General features: G+C 36.7%; 5 protein-coding genes and 2 long non-coding RNA genes across 7 annotated transcripts; 3 read left to right on the forward strand and 4 right to left on the reverse strand.

Annotated features, from left to right (window-relative positions):
- The first annotated feature begins 68 nt into the window (after window positions 1–68).
- LOC106419817 (pentatricopeptide repeat-containing protein At1g08610-like) lies at window positions 69–2,283 on the forward strand. Its single transcript, XM_013860654.3, has 2 exons — window positions 69–196; window positions 429–2,283. Exon 2 carries the CDS (start codon window positions 433–435, stop codon window positions 2,047–2,049), a length of 1,617 nt encoding a protein of 538 aa, XP_013716108.2. The 5' UTR covers window positions 69–196; window positions 429–432; the 3' UTR covers window positions 2,050–2,283.
- Window positions 2,284–2,842: 559 nt separating this feature from the next.
- LOC106419937 lies at window positions 2,843–7,280 on the reverse strand. The gene is made up of 6 exons (XR_007316728.1): window positions 5,915–7,280; window positions 5,757–5,834; window positions 5,377–5,665; window positions 4,208–5,245; window positions 3,974–4,051; window positions 2,843–3,692 (listed from the first exon to the last, which is right to left on the reverse strand). It is a non-coding gene; the product is annotated as an uncharacterized LOC106419937 (long non-coding RNA).
- Window positions 7,281–7,415: 135 nt separating this feature from the next.
- On the forward strand, window positions 7,416–8,362 carry LOC106420178. The gene is made up of 4 exons (XM_013861023.3): window positions 7,416–7,639; window positions 7,735–7,801; window positions 7,926–8,006; window positions 8,108–8,362. The coding sequence occupies exons 1-4, from the start codon at window positions 7,478–7,480 to the stop codon at window positions 8,167–8,169; spliced, it is 372 nt and encodes a 123-aa protein (XP_013716477.2). The 5' UTR covers window positions 7,416–7,477; the 3' UTR covers window positions 8,170–8,362.
- A 127-nt stretch (window positions 8,363–8,489) lies between these two features.
- Window positions 8,490–10,245, reverse strand: LOC106420177 (thioredoxin-like 1-1, chloroplastic). The gene is made up of 4 exons (XM_013861022.3): window positions 9,769–10,245; window positions 9,479–9,655; window positions 9,244–9,408; window positions 8,490–9,166 (listed from the first exon to the last, which is right to left on the reverse strand). The coding sequence occupies exons 1-4, from the start codon at window positions 9,958–9,960 to the stop codon at window positions 8,915–8,917; spliced, it is 786 nt and encodes a 261-aa protein (XP_013716476.2). The 5' UTR covers window positions 9,961–10,245; the 3' UTR covers window positions 8,490–8,914.
- Window positions 10,246–11,964: 1,719 nt separating this feature from the next.
- LOC125578613 lies at window positions 11,965–13,955 on the reverse strand. The gene is made up of 2 exons (XR_007316727.1): window positions 12,324–13,955; window positions 11,965–12,134 (listed from the first exon to the last, which is right to left on the reverse strand). It is a non-coding gene; the product is annotated as an uncharacterized LOC125578613 (long non-coding RNA).
- Window positions 13,956–14,441: 486 nt separating this feature from the next.
- Window positions 14,442–17,167, forward strand: LOC106420175 (palmitoyl-acyl carrier protein thioesterase, chloroplastic-like). The gene is made up of 6 exons (XM_013861020.3): window positions 14,442–14,714; window positions 15,265–15,795; window positions 15,875–16,008; window positions 16,103–16,216; window positions 16,350–16,521; window positions 16,600–17,167. The coding sequence occupies exons 2-6, from the start codon at window positions 15,292–15,294 to the stop codon at window positions 16,921–16,923; spliced, it is 1,248 nt and encodes a 415-aa protein (XP_013716474.2). The 5' UTR covers window positions 14,442–14,714; window positions 15,265–15,291; the 3' UTR covers window positions 16,924–17,167.
- An 830-nt stretch (window positions 17,168–17,997) lies between these two features.
- On the reverse strand, window positions 17,998–19,491 carry LOC106419837 (early nodulin-like protein 1). The gene is made up of 2 exons (XM_013860677.3): window positions 19,015–19,491; window positions 17,998–18,569 (listed from the first exon to the last, which is right to left on the reverse strand). Exons 1-2 carry the CDS (start codon window positions 19,205–19,207, stop codon window positions 18,073–18,075), a joined length of 690 nt encoding a protein of 229 aa, XP_013716131.1. The 5' UTR covers window positions 19,208–19,491; the 3' UTR covers window positions 17,998–18,072.
- Window positions 19,492–21,212: the final 1,721 nt, after the last annotated feature.

Below are 21,212 nucleotides of genomic sequence, written 5' to 3' on the forward strand. Positions count from 1 at the left end.
GTATTCTGTAAATAAAGGATAAATAGTAGTGAATGTTGAATGTTTCATAAATAATGGGAATAAAACAAAAATTGTAAAGAGATAGAGGGTGTACTCTTTAAATTAAGGATAAACCCTACTTATCATATCAAACCCCCGGCAGAAGAAAAACACGCACAGCCTTTGTTCCCAAATCGAAGAAGAAGAAGACCAAACTGTGAGTGACTTTCTTAAACTCTTCTCTCTCTTCATTTCTCCAGATTCGTTATGTAAGAACAACTTCCTCTGATGCTCTACCTGCTCAAACCTATCTCTAGTTCTGTCTTCTTCTCATGTTTTATACCAATTTTTTTATGTTTCATTTTTTTTTTAAATTCCACAGGTTGGTTAGGAGATAAAGCATTGAACATTCTAACAGAAAGTTCTCTCCCTTTGTCAAAAAAAAACAGGTTGATGACGTCATCAAATTTGCTACTTGAAGCTCACTTCTTACACATTCCAAAGCAGGCGAGTCTCAGCAATGGATTCCGTTTGGTTAATTGGAAGAAAGAAACTGTTTCGAGATGTGGTAGTAGTCTCTGCGTTGACCATGTAGCTGATCTTTCCGAGAGAACCTCATCACTCCACAATAACAACAAAGCGAAACCACCGAGGATGGTTGTTTTCTCATCAGATGGACCAATCACAGAGAACAAGCAAGACGCAAACAACAACATCCTCCACAGCCTCTGCAGCCACGGGAAGCTAACAGACGCCTGCAAACTCGTCGAAGTCATGGCTCGTCACAACCAACTCCCTCACTTCCCTTCTTGCACCAACCTAGTCCGCGGCTTAGCAAGAATCGACCAAACCGATAAAGCCATGTGCATTTTAAAAATCATGGTGATGTCCGGTGGAGTTCCGGACACCATCACCTACAACATGGTCATTGGTAACCTCTGCAAGAAAGGTGATCTGAGATCCGCTTTGTCCCTCTTAGAAGACATGAGCCTGAGCGGGACATCTCCCGACGTGATCACTTACAATACACTGATTCGGTTCATGTGTGATAACGGGAACGCAGAGGACGCGGTTGAGTTTTGGAAAAATCAGTTACGAAGCGGTTGTCCTCCTTACATGATCACCTTCACCGTGTTGGTGGAGCTCGTGTGTAGGTACTGCGGGAGCGGTAGAGCTATAAAGGTGGTGGAGGACATGGCGGTCGAAGGTTGTTATCCTGATATTGTAACGTATAACTCTCTTGTGAACTTTAACTGTAGGAGAGGGACGTTGGAGGATGTTGCGTTGGTGATTAAACATATTTTGTCTCACGGAGTTGAGCTCAACACCGTGAGTTACAACACGCTTTTGCATTCGCTATGTTCGCACGGGTACTGGGACGAAGTTGATGAGATCTTGAGTATAATGTACGAGACTTCGTACTCTCCTACGGTTATCACTTACAACATTTTGATAAACGGTTTGTGCAAGGCGGGGATGTTGAGCCGCGCGATTGATTTCTTCTACCAGATGCTGGAGCAGGGGTGTTCGCCTGACATCGTCACTTACAACACGGTTCTTGGAGCAATGTCTAAAGAAGGGATGGTCAACGAGGCGATGGTGCTGCTTGCTTTGCTGAGGAAGACTAGGTGTTGTTCTCCGGGGCTGATCACTTACAACTCTGTGATCGATGGGTTGGCTAGGAAGGGTATGATGGAGAAAGCGTTGGCGCTGTACAATCAGATGGTGGAGGATGGAGTGTGTCCTGATGATATTACGCGCCGGTCTTTGATCTACGGGTTCTGCAGGGCGAACTTGGTTGAGGAAGCGAGTCAGGTTTTGAAGGAGACGAGTAATAGAGGGAATGGGATTAGAGGGAGTACTTATAGGTTGGTGATTGAAGGGCTGTGTAAGAAGGGAGAGATGGAGATGGCGGTGCAGGTTGTTGAGATCATGCTGACGAGTGGGTGTAAGCCGGATGAGAGGATATATACAGCGATTGTTAAAGGTGTTGAAGAGATGGGAATGGGGAGTGAGGCTGGTGAGTTGCGGAAGAAGCTTAGGCAGTGGAAACTCTTGAGGGAAGTGTAGAGAAAATGTGTTCAAGGTCTTTCTTTTGTTGGTTGTTTTTTTTTTGTACAGGAAACAAGTTTTGTTAAGTCTGAAATGGTTTGAATTAGAGATTAGCTTATGTCTTCTCTCCAATAGTTTAGTATGTTCCAGTGTCTTGTTATGTTTCTGGTCACTCTTTTCCGTTTATTTCTCTTAACTGTATTATCTTCAGCCTCAGATTTCAAGTTTTATGTCAATTATATGGTTATGTAAGTTGTATATTCGAAATCTCGAACAGTGATTTGCAAACTCAAAATGGGATAAGCACAACCTTGCAATGTTAGTTACTCTTAGGCTTGTGCGCATTTATCCAGAATGGAATCCAAAAATGGGATTTGGTTTGGATTTGGATCCTACCGATTATCCAAACCGATATCGAATGAGTATTAACTATAATATAGTTTGTAAGCTTATAAATATTAACTATATTTAATTTTAAAAAATCAAATAATTTTAAAATATTATTTATAAATTGAAATACCAAAAATGAATAAAAAATTTTATCGAAATATTAACAATTATCCGACCTATTCAAAAAAACAAAAGATCCAAAACTCGAAAAATCTGATATTTAATCCAAAAATCCCAAATATTCTAAATCTTTAACCCAAATAAACCAAAAAATCAGAATCTAACCGGACCGATTGGGATCCAAAATTACCTCAGATATTAGTCGGATTCCAATTTCTTACCCAAACCTAATCGAAAACCGAAATAATCAAACCAAAATCGAACCAAAAACCGAATGCCCGAGGCTAGTTACTCTTAAAACTTCTCAAATCACTTTAGGTTTATAAGACACAAGTTTCAGCATGAGTTCAAGTAAACTCTATCTTGGTTTCAGTTCCAACTTAAAATAAGCAAAAAGCAAACTCAAACTCTTTTGCAATGTTTCAAAAGTAATCTATTTTGGGCGCAGGTGTAGTAACATCTTCCCACGTTAATACGAGCCCACACTCCCCACAAACCGTGCTGCTACCGACTTTACTTCCTTGGCTTATGAGTGTGCGCTGATGCGCCGTTCTAGTGCAGTTGCGGATCACAAAACGACTTCTGTTGAACCTCTTTGGGAGCCGTGGGGTCACTGTTTGTGGTGAAGGTAAAGGTTTTTGGAGCTCTGGAGCTACACGCTGAACTCCTTTCCACTCTAACGCTCTCCTGTAAACTTCCCAGGCCATGTCTTTTTCTTCCATTGTCGGGTTCTCTTCTTCATTTTCTTTTAGAAATGTCTCATGCTCATGCAAACTAGAGATCCAGCTAATAGTAAAAGAAAGAACAGACAGTGAGAGAGTCATAAACCAAAGAAAATAAGTACTCTTGCAAACTTACTTGGGGTTGTGTAACTGTAGTAAGTTCTCCATCAACTTGTCTGAGCAGCAACCAACCTTCTGTTTCGTTGAAGTGTTTTGACTATCTTCAGCATAAGATTCTGTGACAGGAACCATCTCATCTACATCTGAATTAGACAAGTTCATGCTCTCCTCTTTGTCGTCTTCATTGTTTTGAAACTGAGTGCTAGTCTCCAGACATTTTACTTGATCTTCAGCCGGGTTTGGGACAGTATTATTCTCATACAAACACGCAGACTCATCATCACTATTCTCTGCCGTGTGCCTGATAACCTGAAATAAAACCAAATGAACACTAAGACGTGAGCCTAAAAAGGTATATTCCTCCGTAAATTTATATCTTATATTACATGAAAGTCACCATAATATTAATTAGACAAAAAGTTACAGCTAAATGAGACTCATTCGCGAGAACCAGGCTCACTATTTAAGACTGATATTTCATTATCCCATACAGATAACGGGTGACACTAGCTAAATTGTAACCCCAAGAAGTCTTCAATAAAACATATGCTACACTATACAACCAGAAGAAAAAAATATGCAAAACAGACCTGTTTAGATCTTGTCTTGCGTCTCTTCTGATTCAAACGAAGTTGAAGATCAATATTTATATCATCCTCCTCTCTGGCCTGTTGGTGATTTAATGTGGTATTAAGAATAAATATTTCATGGTAAACTCTGTAGAAGCAGGAATATAAAGAAGCCGCCAGAAAAGGTAACACTTTCAAAACTATAATGCTTATATTTCACAGAAAACAAAAGAAGTAGAGTCAAAAGATAATTACTCTTGTATAGTTTTTCTTTTGTTCTTCAGTTTGGGCAAGCACTCTTTCGTTTTCCATTGCATCGGCAAAAAAAGTACCTTCCAAGTCTGCATCAATCTCTTCAATTTCCTCCACCTGAAAAAAAAAATACTGTGATAATCATTCTTGTATGGCTATGATATAGGATTAGCAAGCCCGATATTTTAAAATCTCCAACTTTGCTAAAGCTAGCTTGAGAAGGAACATGAGATCTTCAAAGATAACTTGCCTCCCAAGGTTGTAAATAATGCCTTGTATCATATGAATGAACTTGGCTTAATGCTTTTTCCTGATTATTATTTCACATCAACTTGACTTATATACTCTTTTTATCTTAATCTTAATCTTAATAAAAACCTACATTTTAGTGTGAGTTATGTTTCCTATTCTGATCAGGCTACAACAATGGACCAAAAATTTACTAATTTGCAAGCATAAACTAAAAAAGGAAAAAAAAAGGCATGCATGCATAAAATGTATTATTGGCAGGTAGGTGATAAAATTTAACCTCATTGACTCCTGGAAACTCTAATCCCATGGCTGCAGCTTGTTGTGGAGTGCTTGCCGAGTAAACAGAAGCCCAATTCTTACTACCAAAGGAGACCGCCTCATCCTTTTTTTCCGTAAAAACTTTGTTGAGAGATGACCAGTCAAGTTCAGATGGTCCAGCTTGAGATTCTTTAACACCATCATCAGCAAACTTTTTCTCCAGAAACCCACTAGCTCCCTCCTCCAAAAGTTCCCCATGTCGTCTACACCAAAATATATTTAGATATATACCATCCAGTTGCATTACTAAAAGTTGAAGATAAACAAAAACAAAACCTACTTTCGGACAGGACGGTGAGTCTGAAGAAAACTCTCTGCGTTTGCCAATGATTCCACGGTTTCTTCTGTTACCTGAGTCCCAACCCAGTGGGCTCTTTTTTTCCAAGCTTCTGTGTAGAGACGACTAGGGACTTGACTTTCAATCATTTTGTACAACTTTGGAAGTTCAACTCCAGCACCTGATAGTTGTTCCTGTGAGAAAGAAAAAAGGAGAAAATAAATTTGTAAGTTCCTTTTTAAAAAAAAAAACAATCTGTAAGTTCTTTTTGAATGATAAATAAAACTTAGTGTTAAATTTGGTGAAAAAAATAGAGGAACCATACCAACAAGTTTGCACTTTTAATTTCAAGATTATCAAGAGTTTCCTCCCTTACGTCTTTAAAAGTCATCATTTCAGCTGATACAGATTTATCCAGCTAAAAACATGCACGTTCAAAGATGTTAATTAGAAGAGAACAAAGGAACTTGAAGCTATGAGCCTATGATGATAATAATAATAAAAAAAGATAAGTTAACCTCAACACCACGGAGTGTGCGTGCTAGTTTCTCCCTAACTTCACCCTCTACTTTAGCAAGAGACTCCTCTTCAATTGCTTTTTGAGCTTCTGCCGCCTGAAGACCAATCATTGAGAGTGAGTTTAAGAGCTGGAGACTAAAATTGGCATATCAAGATCTCCAGCAAAAGGAAGAGATTAATATATACCTTACTCTCTACTCCCACAAGCTCTGAAATCAACTCGTCTATCTCTTCCTCGCTCAGAGGTTTCTGCATGATAATAGACTAATAATTGAGAGTTATATTAGATCATGCTGCCACTACAACGACAACAAAAATGAGCAAGAGATATCAATGTTGCTAACCTCAAGATCCGACTCATCATCATGTCCCATCAGCAATTGTTCTTCATCATCAGAAAGAGAAACACAACTTTCAGATCTTGTATCAACAGCTTGCATCTCCTCATCTTGATTGTTGTTTTCTTCCATCTGTTGGTCATCTTGCATCTCCATTATGCTTTCGTTTATATTCTCCTCCTCTTTTGCCTCCATTGGATCCTCGTTGTCATCTCTTGCATCCATCTCTAGGAGTTTTCCCCTCACTTCCTACTGAAAAACCATTGATAACCAAAACAGTCAGTTACAAGTTTAAATAATTGGTCCACGCGTAGAAGCTAACAAGTACATGTGTGCATAAACCGTATCAGGCATTTATTTGTAAAGAGGATATCATTGAATTATAGTTGAAAAATCAAACATGCAACCCTAAAAGCTTAATATAAATTCATCTCATTCTCCTAACACTTCAAGTTTGAAAATTACAACGATGAACCGCATGGAAAGGTATTGATTAAATTTTGGGATAAGGTCTGATCATTTTATGACTTCTCATCAACCACACATAGAGAACATCAAACACTCCTTAAGATCTATGAACCACTCCATGACAAAAAAAAGGAGAGGGCGATAAGGTTAAGGCTAAGGAGAAGAAGAGAGGCTTTACCAAAAGTGAGAGAGTCCTGGTGCAACTCTAGTGCAGAGAAACAAGAGTGATCACTGAGAATTTAGTTTAGTCTAGTGAGATGTGTAGAGATTGTTTTGGTCTTAGATGTTTAAAAGTTGATTTTTAGGACAGGAATAGACGTGACTGGTTTGGTAAAATATCAAATTACAGCTTCTTTCTTTTATTTATTTCCTTTTTTCCATTCAGCAAAGGTCAAAGATACTATATGAGCATATTGGGTATTCTTCCATACCAAATTGAACCAGAGAATGTAGTCAACGTTGTTTATGGTATAAATGGGAAAGTTGAGCTACTTTACCACACATCTAGTGGTCTTTTGCCACGAAATTGATTTTACTATAATTTGATTAAACAAAAACAAATTGGCTAATTTTATCCAAAAAATATCTAATTAAAAATCAGAGTCATCTAAATACTATCTACAGTTTATTTACTGAAATCTATTCAAAAAAAAAATTGGCAGTTCAGTTTGAATCCAATTTTATGTCATTCATTTTCTTATAAAATGCATAGCTTTTTCATCAATCTTAAATATAGTACAGTGCTTTTATTTTCTTCTAGAAAATCAACCTTATATAATTTTTAAACTAAAGTGGTCTTTTTCTTTTAAAATTTCGAAAGCTTTGTTGACACTTTTTATCTCGTAAAAATGTTTTTTTATTTACAACTTAAAATGGATTAACCTTTGAGCAAGGGGGGGCCTACTAGGCTACTATGTCGACCGATTAACACGTGGCAGTCTTAGGATAACCCAAACATGTGGGCTTGGTTCAACAATAAAAGATTTTTCGAGAAGGCCCAAATAAAAGACAAGGCAAAAAAGCCCAATACAATAGTGGATTTAGGGTTTTATTAGGAAGAGAACTTCTATTAGACTTTTCAAGAGGGAGGCGAGAAGATCAATGGCGAAGTACAATGAGATAGCGAAGAAGAAGAGAGAGGCGAAAGCGGATAGGAAGCGAGCTATCCACGGCGATCCACTCACCAATAAATTGAAGACCAGAGCTCCCGTTGTCGCCGTCTCCGGTAAACGTCAGAAGAAACTCCTTCGCAAATGGCGCAGAGTAAGAATCTAACAAAGCCTTTATTGCCACTAGTTAGTTTTTTTAAATTGAGTAGAAAGTGTTACTAAATAATAATTGTTGTTGGTTGGTAACAGGAGCAGAAAGAGATGGTGGAGAAGGGTATTGTTACTATGGAGGATGTAGAGATGGCTTCTGCTGAAGGTTAAATTTACACTTCTTGCTTAGTTGTCAAAAGGCTTTGTTTGCATTTTCTTTGATATTGTAACTTCTTTTATTATTTCATTATTGATTAAATGAAACTTGCTTTTCTTATCTCTTGTCTCAGCTGGATCAGAAGACTCCAAGAAACCCCAAAGAAAATTTAGCGTGAAGAAGACCTTGAAGCTCAATAAACTAAAGAATAAAGGTAATCACTGAGTTTGCAGCTCTTCTTATATCTCATTTTTATCTTTACCCGATGCAATGTATCTGATCATGGAAGTAATAAATATGTTACTTGTAAAGCAGGCAACAAGAAGAAAAGCCAGAGAGCTGGTGGCAAAGTATCTACTGATCAGATGCTGGAATGATCAGACTTGGAGTGTTTCAATAGGATTTCATTTTGTTACCTTTTCGAATCCTATAGTTTTTCTACTGCTAAGTCTTTTTTCTAATATGTTGTCGTTTACAAAGATCTCATTTTGTATTATGGCTCGGATGCTGATTCAAGTGTGCATCATATCAAATTTGCAATATCACTATTTCAGTCTGCCGATTCAATTACATCTCCCTGTGGCAAAATCTGTTCAACGTTTGCCTATGACTACTTTCATAAATTATACAGAAGAATGCTAAACTAACGAATGTAAATTAAAATCATATGATTTGAAAACTTTAAAAGCTTCATAAATGACCTTTAAAACATTATATAAAATACCAAATCCATAAGAGTGACATTTGCAACATAATTTTCACTGGATGTTTTTACTTACATAGAAATACCTTAAAGCAGTTAAAAAAAACAAGCCAAAGAAACAAAGCATCCTAATGAAGCAGATTGAAGTAGAAAGCTTCAACTGTGTGCACACGACCTTCCACTCTCAATCCCATAAGAACTGAGCAAAACTCGAGAACCATAGGAACTGGTCTTGCTCTAGGAAAACCACATGAAACCGGTTTTGCTCAGGGGAACCCGAAAAAAAACTAAACCCCCACTAAACCGGCTGCTCCAAGAACTTACAACTTTAGGTACTGCAACTTATATATCCAGTTGCTAGTACTACCATCACCCAAACTGTACAGAGAAATGTTTATTCGCTCACAGAGAACCATATCTCATCTCCCAGCGGAGACCAATGTCTTTCCATCATTGGCCTTCATCGACGGATGAGCAACAGGGAGACCAGGGTTTGAAGCGGGGACTGAAGCTGCTTCTTCCTCAACTGGTACAGCCCTCGGTGTGTAACTAAAGTTGAGTTCTTTGTTGGCTGCAAGTGCCACAAGCTCCTTCTCTTCAAGCCCTTTGGTCGGTCCCAGGCTGCACCTATCCGGACTATGCTTTGCCAATGCATCTCTGAACTTCTTGATCTGAAGAAGACATCAAAAATCAAAATCAAACTCGTAAGATGATTTTGATTACATGTGGAGATGATGAGACACGTTACCGTAGCATTGGTGCAGCTGAAGCTGCAGACACGACCATGAGCGCCACGGTAGAATCTGAAAAACGGGAGGACGTGGACACCAAGACTGTAACACATGGACTTGTGCTCCTCGTAGTTCACCTGAAGAAACTGCACATCAGGGTTCTGCTCTGCCAACTGACATATCTACAACAATCACAAACCATAACGATTAGAACAAATTAATATCTTTTCTTGAATCTAACAAGTATTATACCTTAGGATGAAGAGCCTTGCATCCACCACAGCCAGGAGAGAAGAAGTCAACCACAACAAGCTTATCACCAGCGTTGGTTAAAGAGTCAACAAGCTCCTGAGCTGAAGAGATCTCTCTCATGTTCTCTTTCAAACCCTTCTCCCACCATCTCTGAGGCGTCCCAATCCTCAACGCTGTCTGCATACAATATAAAGATCACTTTTTTAACAGATCCGAAAACCCTAAAAGGCTAAAAAGGTATAATCTTTAGTATCGATTTCATCTAAATTAGATCTCTCGCATGTGTATACCTGAGCTGTGATGGATGAAGATGATCGGGAGCTCTGGAATTGATTAAAAGGCTTCACCTTCAGAGAAGGGAAGCTCTTTCTCAAACCGAAACTCACAGGTGATGAGACGGAGTAATCATCTACATGCTTGTGTTGATTCACGCAAGCTCCTCGGAAGATCAGATTCGTTCTGCTGATTGCTGCTTCCGCCATTAGAAGGAAAAGTAATCAAATTTAGAACGAGAAGAGACCTAAGAAGATAGAAGAAAAGCAACTCTTTCTCTCTAACGGAGACAACGTGTCTTCTCAGCAATCTTTAATCGCCACCCAAGTTTCGTTTTTTCGTTTTTTTTTTCTCTTGCACGAGAAAATTTATAAGGAAAAATGAAAAAGGAAAGAGTTTTCTTCTGGAGGAGAAGAGATAGCTGTTTGTTCTCTCGTTAGGAGATCTGGACCGTTCGATTTGGATTTGAAAAGTTTTTTAGATCTGACGGTTGGTTTTTGTGATAATGAGTTGGAGTCGGTCAGAGATAAAAACTGATTATGGATAAGGTTCACGAGTTTTCGCGGATGTTATTAAGCAAATTTATCTAATCTTGGAATCGGATTATGTTTTATCTTTTCTAACCGTGTTTTAGTGTGAAAATATTTTTTTGAAAATGAGCTGATGAGTTAGTATACACTTATTCAATTTCATTAATGTAAATAAACATATATATGGTTTTCATGTTTCTTCACTTTACAAAAGATTAGATTCAACATTTGCATATCTTCATTTGCTTTGCATGGATTAAATTAACTCATTGACTCATTAATCTGATGGAATTACAAAAAAAAAAAATTAAAATTTTAAATTAATCAATTAAATTATGTGATGTTCCATCTCTAGAACGAATGGTAGAGAAATAAAAAAGGTTATAGGCCTCGTGAATATTTGTGTTGTATGTGAAATGAGTATATTTTTTGAATAAAATGTGTGAAATGAGTGTATAAACGACAATTAGCGTAAACGACATTTAATAGAAAAGTAATGGTTCATATTTGGATTTGGAATTTAAGGAAGCAAGTTAGCCAACGCATCAACCACGTGGGTCTCACTGCCTCCACCACCTTTAAATCTCTTTTTCTTTAGTTCTAATCTAAATATTGCATGAAAGGAACTTGTATAACCCTACACTCACGACGATGGTCAGTACGTTACAAGAGAGATATTTAATCGTAGCTAAATAACAAAGTCCGAGTGTAGAGAAACAAAAACTTGACGTGGATCAAAACATAACAACAATGACCGTGATTATTAGTGTTAATGCACAGCATAGATTAAAAAGATATAGCTAGTTATCACTGTAGTTGAATAATGAGTAATATGTTGCGATTTTAGTAGTTTGGCAAAATGAAAAGATGTAAGAAGAAGTAAATGTATAATAGTTGCACGAAACAAAAAAAAACTATGCCATATGTTGTCCAACACGAACAGCAAAATACAAGAGCCACAATTTTGTGAAAGGTGACAAAATGCAGCTACCTATTCTTTCTTTCATTTTTATTTTGTGTCCAACATTTCTACCATGTTTTTTCTATTTCAAGTAAAAATGTATATTTTTGTACGTCACATGAAAAGTTGCATCAATATCATTCATCAGGTCGGCCGAAGCGCTTAATAATATCAATATTACAATTAATCTCTGAATTATCAGTCGGCCAAATTAATCTCGACGTAGTTGGTTCTTTGTTTTAAACAAACGTCAATTAAACTAAAAAACAAAGAAACTTAAAAGAACAAAGCACCATTTGAAACAAATATTTATTTAATGGTTATATACTGATTACGTGAATGAATAATTTATTTTTTATACTCGTGTTTATACTATCTCAATATTTAGCCACTACCATCATCACTTGTGATTCCAGAGACAGGGTGAAGAGAAACAATGTGTAGCTACTGCCATAATCTAAAATTCCCGAGGCAACACCTGAGAACATAGAAAAATGAAAATTTTTATACTTTTTATCCTATTATGAAACAATGAAAGTGACTAGACCATTGCTCGTATTACATGATGTCATTAATGCTGAAAGATGTGAAAGAAGAACTATCCGAGAGATAGAAAGAGATGATTGTTACCAAACACTTTTAAAGTGCAAATAAGTTGTTCGTTTTTAGTTCTTGGGTGAATTGGCTGAAAAAACAAGAAACAAAAGATAATTAGCAATCTATGCAGAAAAAAAATTATTTAGCTAGTTGGATAGAAAAGCAGCAGTGAAATTACACAGATATCCCACAATAATATTGAAGCAATAGTCTTTCTTTTTCCTTGTCTTCATTAGCATCATCATCGTCATATTCCTCTACATCTCCTGCCTTTTCCCTTTTCTAGCTGCGCTTCCTGCAGGGAAAAATCAAGCCAAACTCTTCAGATTAACCTAAAACTCACAGCAAAACACACTGAGTCACGTTGTCCTAAAATCTTCTCTGAAACCAAAAAGAAACCAAGCAATAAACTTTAAGAACAGATTACAGAAACAGCAAATATGAAGTCGAAATTGGAAAGCAAGGATTCAAGAATACTACTTACAGGAAGATAAATAAGGCACTGAGAGCTCTTTTGGGTTTGTTTGGATCCTTCTTGGCCTTCTTCTCCCGCATGCTAACCTTCTCAGCCGTGCCTTCCTCTTTCTCACCTTTCTGAAAGAAAAAGCTTTCACCTTTATATTTGAGATCAAACAACAAAAGACAATGATTTAGCAAGAAATTTATTTCCTTTATATAGTTTCAGAGGATGAACATGTCATCAACAGGCTTCAAGGCTTCCTTGGTGTTCTTAGCTTTATCTTTCCCCCTTGTTGTCTTCATCTTGGAAACTGTTTATAGAACCAAAGAAACTGAAACAAGTTCTTTAAGCAAACTCAACATGGAACATAACATCAAAAAAGAATCAGTCTATCATCTGTCCTCTTCTTCGATCGAAGGTTTTAAACATGTCTCTGAAGTGAATCGCTTTGATTATTTCTCTGTAGTTATTTCTCTGTAATCGTATTCTAGTTATAGGGACTTTATTGGAATATTGAAAATACAACAGTGGCACAACCACATAGCTAAATAATCTTATTTTTGTGTATACGGAGTGCAATTGCTCTTAGTTCTTTGTCTTTAGAAAAATGTGACTTTTATATTAATGCAGATAAGTTCTCACCGGCTTTGTTAATCAAAGTTGCATCTGGTCGCCACAAAAATAGTAAATGCTAAGAAAATAATTACTGCTTGTATAACGAAGTATACTCAACTAAGTATTGCTGCAAATGGTTTCTTGAGTTTCCTGAAAGCAGAGGACTCTGTCTGCCTCATTCTTTCCCGGCTCACACCCATCGTCTCACCAATCTCTCGCAACGTCTTCATCCTCCCATCCTCCATCCCAAATCTCCAAAGTATCACCTGCTTCTCCCTGGGCTCAACGATTCCAACACTTTGTCCAAGTCCTGTCTCATGAAATGCTTTGTCAAAATACCCTCTGAAGTTTCTACTTCAGGATCTGTCATCACTTCTTGCATTAACTAACCCCATGTCATATTTACTATTATTGAACACAAACTTTCAGTTGGTTGTTAGGCCTAAACTTTCCCCCAGTTGGTCATTAAACTTTCAGTTTCTTGTTGGGTCTAAACTTTGCCCATATGGTCATTAAACTTTCAGTTAGGGGTTGGGCCTCAACTGCCCATTCAGTCATTAAACTTTCATTGTAGGCCCAATTTTATCTCTAGTATTTTTTTTTAGTTTTTTTTTTTTTTTCATCAACTTATACATACTCATATATACTCTGTGAACCATGTTGGGAGATTTGCATCCATGTGAACGACGAAAGACGGTTGCTTCCTTGCACTGCGTGCTAGGCTGTCCGCCTTGGTATTGTGCGTTCTTGAAACATAGAGAATCTCTGATCGGAGGAAACTTGCTTTCAGGAGTTGTAAATCTTCTAAATAATTTGCAAAAGCTGGTCATTCTTCTGGTTCCGAAACCATCTTCACCAATTGAGAACAATCCGTTGCAAACGTGACCTGAAATTGTCGTAAATACCAAGGCGGTTGTGAAATGAATTTTAGGGGGTTGTGCTATTGAATTTGTAAATTCAATAGACTCCAAAAGAATTTAATTGCAGATAAAAGTTTATATTTTCAAAATTTTAAAATGGTATTCCTTCGATGTTTTTAAAAAAATGCAAGTAAGGAAGAGGAGATTCATATTAACAGTTATGCAAAAAAAAAAAAAAAAAAAAAGAAGGAGATTCGTGCACATGTAGTAGTACACCGTGTTGATGTCTCTTGTGCCCACTTATGATTTATTACAATTCGTCGGTGCCAAAAGTGACCATTCTCTACTAACAAGAATCTGATACCCGTCTTTTTCTCTACGAATATATATCCTAGTGAGTGATTGGTTAGTTTTATTAGCAATTCTCACATGCGATAAATCAAATCCAAAATATGAAAACTGGCACGAAATTAACAATCAATCAAGTCTTATGCATGAAAAAAAAATTAAGATACCAAAATGTGAAAATATAGAAAAAAGGATAAATATGCATAATTATGTTAACACAATCTTGTAACAAGAAAAGGGTAAAATGGCAAATAAATAAATAAAAAAAAACAAAATGTGGGTCTATATATATACGTAAATAAAAATACCATTTCATCAACATTTATCTCTCACCCAACCTACAGACTCTCTCTCTCTCTCTATCTCTATGCGCATATTTTGTATTTTAATATTTTCACCCAAAAAGTATTATTGAGAATTGCCTAAAAAAGACCTGAATTAAAAAAATAAAAAAAACTGAGAAAGAAAATACAGAGAGACAAATTTAAAACAAAACGAAAGGAGATCGAGAGAGGAGAGAGGCGCACACACACACACACAAAGGAGAATTTTAGGGTTTGGGGAGACTCCGAAGAGATTGGCGTAACACTTCGTACGATCTCTCTTCCTTAACTCTCGTTTGAATTTCGTTATCTGATTGCTCTCGATTCAATTTTGTTTCATCGCATTGATGATTTTCGAATTTGAGTTCGACGATCTGGTTTGATTGGTTCTCCGTTGTTTTGATTCCAGATCTGGATTCTAAATTGGTTTCCCCCAATCTGTTTTTTTGAAATTGTCGATTTTGAGCACCAGCTGAGGATAAAAATGGTTCCTTTAGTTAGTTTATAGACATCCTTCCTTCTTCCCTTGTGTCATCTTGTTGATTAGTTACTTTGTAGGAGCTTATCCTCCCTGCTCATTGGCTAAAGATGCTAGCTTTTGATTTTTTGTGAGCCTGTGTGTGTGTGTGTGTGTAAGGTTTCTAGTGTTCCTTGTGGCATCTTGTTGATTACTTGTTGAACTTATCCTATCTTCCTAATTGTTAAAGATGTTAGCTTTTTAAAATTTCACTCACTTTTTTGTGTGTGCTTTTGTGGCATTTTTGTTGATTACTTGGTGAGCTTATCCTTTTTCTTTATTGTTTTTGTGTGGTGTGTTAGTGTCTTTGAAAGCTTATCTTCCTCGTCATGGTGGCCACTTGCGCTACGTCGTCGTTTTTTCATGTTCCATCTTCTTCCTCGCTTGATACGAATGGGAAGGGGAACAGAGTTGGGTCTACTAATTTTGCTGGACTTAACTCAACGCCAAGCTCTGGGAGGATGAAGGTTAAGCCAAACGCTCAGGCTCCACCCAAGATCAACGGGAAGAAAGCTAACTTGCCTGGCTCTGTAGAGATCTCAAAGGCTGACAACGAGACTTCGCAGCCCGCACACGCACCCAGGACGTTTATCAACCAGCTGCCTGACTGGAGCATGCTTCTTGCTGCCATAACAACTATTTTCTTAGCGGCGGAGAAACAGTGGATGATGCTTGACTGGAAACCTAGGCGTTCTGATATGATTATGGATCCTTTCGGTTTAGGGAGAATCGTTCAGGATGGTCTTGTGTTCCGTCAGAATTTTTCCATTAGGTCTTATGAGATAGGTGCTGATCGCTCTGCGTCTATAGAAACTGTCATGAATCATTTACAGGTACTGCTTTGATTGTGGTTACACTCACATGTTGTCCCAATAGATATATGCTCATGACAAGCTCTTATGCTAATGACAGGAAACGGCGCTTAATCATGTGAAGTCTGCCGGACTGCTGGAAAATGGGTTTGGGTCCACTCCTGAGATGTTTAAGAAGAATTTGATATGGGTCGTTGCTCGTATGCAGGTTGTCGTTGATAAATATCCTACTTGGTAAGCCATTGTTAGTCTTAGCACTTGACTTAAAATCATTTTGCATATTACAGTGTGCGTAGATCATTTGCTTATTCAAATATCTGACTCACAGGGGAGATGTTGTGGAAGTGGATACTTGGGTTAGTCAGTCTGGAAAGAATGGTATGCGTCGTGATTGGCTAGTTCGGGATTGCAATACTGGAGAAATTGTAACGCGAGCATCAAGGTCAGAGTTCTTATATTTTGGTTTACTCCAGCTATTATCGTTTTGCTCTCTGTTTGTATTGTTTCCTCTGCCATTAGTTTGATAATTGAGTCTTTATAGTTGTATATGTATGGCAATTTTCTTCTTTTTGCAGTTTGTGGGTGATGATGAATAAACTCACAAGGAGATTGTCAAAGATTCCTGAAGAGGTTCGAGGGGAAATAGAGCCTTATTTTGTGAACTCTGATCCTGTCATTGCCGAAGACAGCAGAAAGTTAACAAAACTTGATGACAAGACTGCTGACTATGTTCGTTCTGGTCTCACTGTAAGTACCTTACCTTTCGACAAGCCTGTCAAAACTCTTGAGGTTCTAATGGTTTGGTAATGAACTTTTTTTTGGCAGCCGAGGTGGAGTGACTTGGATGTTAACCAGCATGTTAACAATGTAAAGTACATTGGGTGGATACTGGAGAGTGCTCCAGCAGGGATGCTGGAGAGTCAGAAGCTGAAAAGCATGACTCTGGAGTATCGCAGGGAGTGCGGGAGAGACAGTGTGCTTCAGTCTCTCACCGCAGTCTCTGGATGTGATGTCGGTAACCTCGGGACAGCCGGGGAAGTGGAGTGTCAGCATTTGCTTCGACTCCAGGATGGAGCTGAAGTGGTGAGAGGAAGAACAGAGTGGAGCTCCAAGACAGGAGCAACAACTTGGGACACTACTACATCGTAAACATTGGTCCTTTGGTTCCTTTGTAAAACTGTACCTGCTGCTACCTTCTTGCAACCACCACCTTTGTATATTTCTTCTTTTTTGTTTTTTATTTTGCTTCAATGGAGATATATTATTATTTATTTAATCTTTCTATTTTTTTTGTTTTCTTATGCGAAATGGGTGTATTATGTGATATATTATTGTAACCCCATGTGCCAGGGCAAGGCAATAACTTTCTTATCCTAAAATTTATTCTACTTTCTTTGTAGCTGTTGCCAGGTACTTTGAAAGGAATGTGATGCTTTGTTAGTATCTGTCAATTATTTGAACGGCTATTAAAGAGACACGAACAACGGTTTTGTAGTTTGTCCAGCAAGAATGTCATTAGAAAAGCCATAAAGCAATTAATCATGAAAGCAAAGTCTAAACTCCTGATTTGACTAAAAATCTAAGATATAATAAAGCCATAAAGGTAGAGACGACAACAAGAGTGTTTGAGTCGGAAAGAGACGAGGTAGAGATAAAATTTAACACGCGATATAATATTTAGCTAAGTAAATCAAGATAAGTGATGCATTTGTAGTAAAATAGTGTAGAACCCTCTTACCGTCTTACGTGCATTAAAACAAACTAACTTTACTTCAAATTTGTTTACTAGCTGGTAAGAGTAAGTGGTTGTGTATGACTTTCGGGTGGATGTATCCTCTTCATTATTAGAGTAACATAATCTTAACGTATATGACCATCCAACTCGATATAATATGTTTAGAGATGCCTTCTCCCTACAACTATTGCTCAATTATCCTCCAACTTAATATTATATATTGCAGTTCCACTCTATATTTGACGTTGAGAGTTAGGTTATGAGGAAACATCACCATGTTTTTTATGGAGGACCTCCAATGCAGTCTCATCATAGTCTATCTATCAATGACATGCTTCTTATCATCTACTGATACCACCAGTAATAATACAATTACAAAAGTTATTAGCTAACTTGTAAAAAAATTAACTCAAATCGTTCTATTGGTATCGTTTTTTACTAGGATACTTATTATGTATATAATTTCGTAAATATTATAATGATAGTAGTTATCAGCTAAGATAATTATTATGATATATCTCCAAATGACAAAATGATGATTATACACACGCAAGAAGAATTTATTAAAAGAATGATGCTAGGAACCCCATTAAAACCAAACATAACAAATTATATTTTGTAATGGAAGAAGAACTTTTACTACCCTTAACCAAACTATCATCATTATCACTCTCGATATCTTTAGGATGGTCAAAATTGGCGGGAACTATAGTATCTGGAGCAACTTCATCATCATCGCCGGATTGAGAGGATTGGCCTGGTCCAGGGGCCGTTTCATCATCTTTGTCTGGTGATGGTAGGCCTTGACCATGTGTTACATTTATCATGAAATGCTGTCCAAATTTACATTGTTCACCGTCATAGTTTCCTGAGAAGAAATAATTGGGACCTTCTTTAACAAGAGGAACACTAACTGAGACCGGAACTGGAGATGTTGCTGAAGGGTTTGCAGCCGACCACTCTGTTGTACTATTGTCTTCACCGTTGTTGTAGTCACATTCTTTGTAAGTTTTGAAATCATATGTTTGCACCACCGAATGGTTGCTATCTGTGTTGAAAACTACATTGAACAACAACACATAGACGTTTATGATTTAAAACTTCAATATGAGTAATCTGGATTAATCAAGCATAAACCAAAACCAAAAGAATCGATTCAAACTATACATTTTACTAAAATATTGTTTATGTCTAAAAGACAGAAACTAATATTTCTGACCATCAGATCATTTCTTTAAATATTCGTCACACTGGAACAAAAATTCAAGTTGGTTTTTATTAGATTACTTTGGCTTTCCAAACCAAAAACATCTACAAGCCACCAAAATATAGAGATACAAATAGCATTATTTTTTTTTCATCTAAAATAGCATCTCTCTATTATACAAGTATATTTTGGAGCAAAATTAATTCTATCATAGAATTCTCCAACAAATTTTTTTTTTAAAATATAGAATTATATTGAAGATGGTCTTAAAAACAGATAAATACGGTGTGGAACTTACTGAGGAAATCACCCAAAGAAAAGGATTTGGAATCAGCCCATTTCTGATAATTTGCAGAAGGTTTCTCCTGGATACTAAACCATCCCGTGGATCCTCCCACAGTGTAGTTCTTGTACGCATCAGCCGACAAACTCAGAAGCATAAGTGACACGACACTAACACAAGATGATGAAGATCTCATGTTGTATGGCATAACTCTTTTTCTCCCTCTCTTTTCCTCTTTCAATTTTCTTGATTCTGACACTTTTCTTTGCTATAAAAGAAATTATAGGAAGAGGAGTCGTCTATACATAAAGTAATGAGCTCGTCATTGGCGGCATGTGGAAAAGTCTTGATGTTTGGTGATACGAAGGAACATGAAACAATGCAAACTGGTCGGTCCAATCATATACTGACGCCTTATTCTCCGCCCCCACGTGATCTCTTCAGCTTACTTTTGCTGTCTTCCCTTCCCTACACTTTCAAAAATAAATATCTGCCGGCTGTCCTTTCTACAGTCTACTAAATGGAATTTTACATAACGTGTTTTGTAGTGTTCTTACTTTAATAAAGCTTAGAAGGATTGATTCGCTTAACCGGTAAACCAGCGGTTCGACAATTTTTAGTTAATATCAGAAGGATTCGGTCGGCTCGGCTAAACCGGCAAAAACCATTTTTTCTGTAAGCAATCTTTTGTTGCAATCTTTTGTTCAGTTGGTTTCAAATAAAAGTGGGGAATCATATACTAAGATAAAAAACTACTAGTATTCTTGTATAGCAATGATAGATCAATCAAATCTATATATATAAAAAAATGTTCGCCTCTCTCCCGTGAAGCCACGTCATCAATTCGTGCGTTCTGGGAGTAACACGTGTCCCATTTTATATTTAGGACCAAAATAAATGAATGCAGTTAAGGGTAATTGAACCCAGAACATCTAGCACTGGTAATTTCTCTTAGAACCAATAGGCTAAAGTCACTTTTTATAAATATTTGGCCGCGAAAATACTTATTATCGTATCAGCTGGAAGCCCATACTTCTTCTGCTTGTGGCCATGACCGACACTGAACTGACGTCAAGATGAAGATCGTGAAGTTAAAAACTTTGCTCTAAACTGTTTTGCAATATTTCCAACCTTTATAACTTGATGCATATAATATATATCAAAATACATTTGTTGTACACGCTTTTATTAGTTTTGCTTTTAAAATAAGGTATTTACAGTTATAAATGTTTTGTGCCAGTGAAGTAATGGTTGAAAAATCTCTATACATATGTCATTTTAAAATAACACGCAACTTCTATATATAGTTAATACATATGTCCATGTTATATTCTAGACTAAATATTTTCTTTTTTAAAATATAGAAAATAATTTTTTTAGTCTACAAGCAAATGTTGTAGAGCAAGTATGCATTATACAAAATAATATATATTTAAAATTCATACACAAAAACATAAAAGTTGTTATAGGCCTCTTTCTGACACATGCACACTCCACTATGAATAAGAATTAAAAAAAAATAGTATTGTCATCAAACTTTATCACAAATCCACATTTGTACATCTATAAATATGAGTTGGACAATTAATTAATTTGATACAATACCAAAGCAAGAATAATCGAAAAACAACTATACCACCGCATACTAATAAGTAAGACATAACAGATAACCAAATTCTTGAATCTTAAAACAAATTTCAATTTGAACATTTAGTGAATATCAAATTAACTAATATCCCGCCCGTAGGGCGGGCCAACCCTAGTAGTTTTATAATCAAGAAATCTGTTGCTTGTTATATACTACAAACGTATCTTTTTTTGTCTTTTGTAAAGTCATTAGTAATCTCGACGGAAATCAATTTTAAATTTTATAAATAATAAAAATATATTCAGGTAAAATATTCTTTTTATTTGGTAAAATGGCTATTCAATTTTGAGTCAATAGGGTGGCTGCTTTGGGTCATTGCAAATGAAAGTCGTAAAGGCCCAAAGTGGCCCACTAAAAATAAAGCAAACGGTGGCCCTTCAAAACTCCCACTCTTCCAGTCAGGTATCCTACTTACTCGATTAATAACTCATAAGATAATGTGAAGAAGATAGTGTATATGATCATCTATGGAGTAAAAAATAAAAATAAACACATGTATCAAACTATAACTAATCTTACCTTTCAGTATCGTTGTCTACTTTTTGATTTATATTTTGTTTTCCTA

This window comes from Brassica napus, chromosome A9 (assembly GCF_020379485.1).
Source record: "Brassica napus cultivar Da-Ae chromosome A9, Da-Ae, whole genome shotgun sequence".
In the NCBI taxonomy this organism is placed as follows: Eukaryota; Viridiplantae; Streptophyta; class Magnoliopsida; order Brassicales; family Brassicaceae; genus Brassica; species Brassica napus.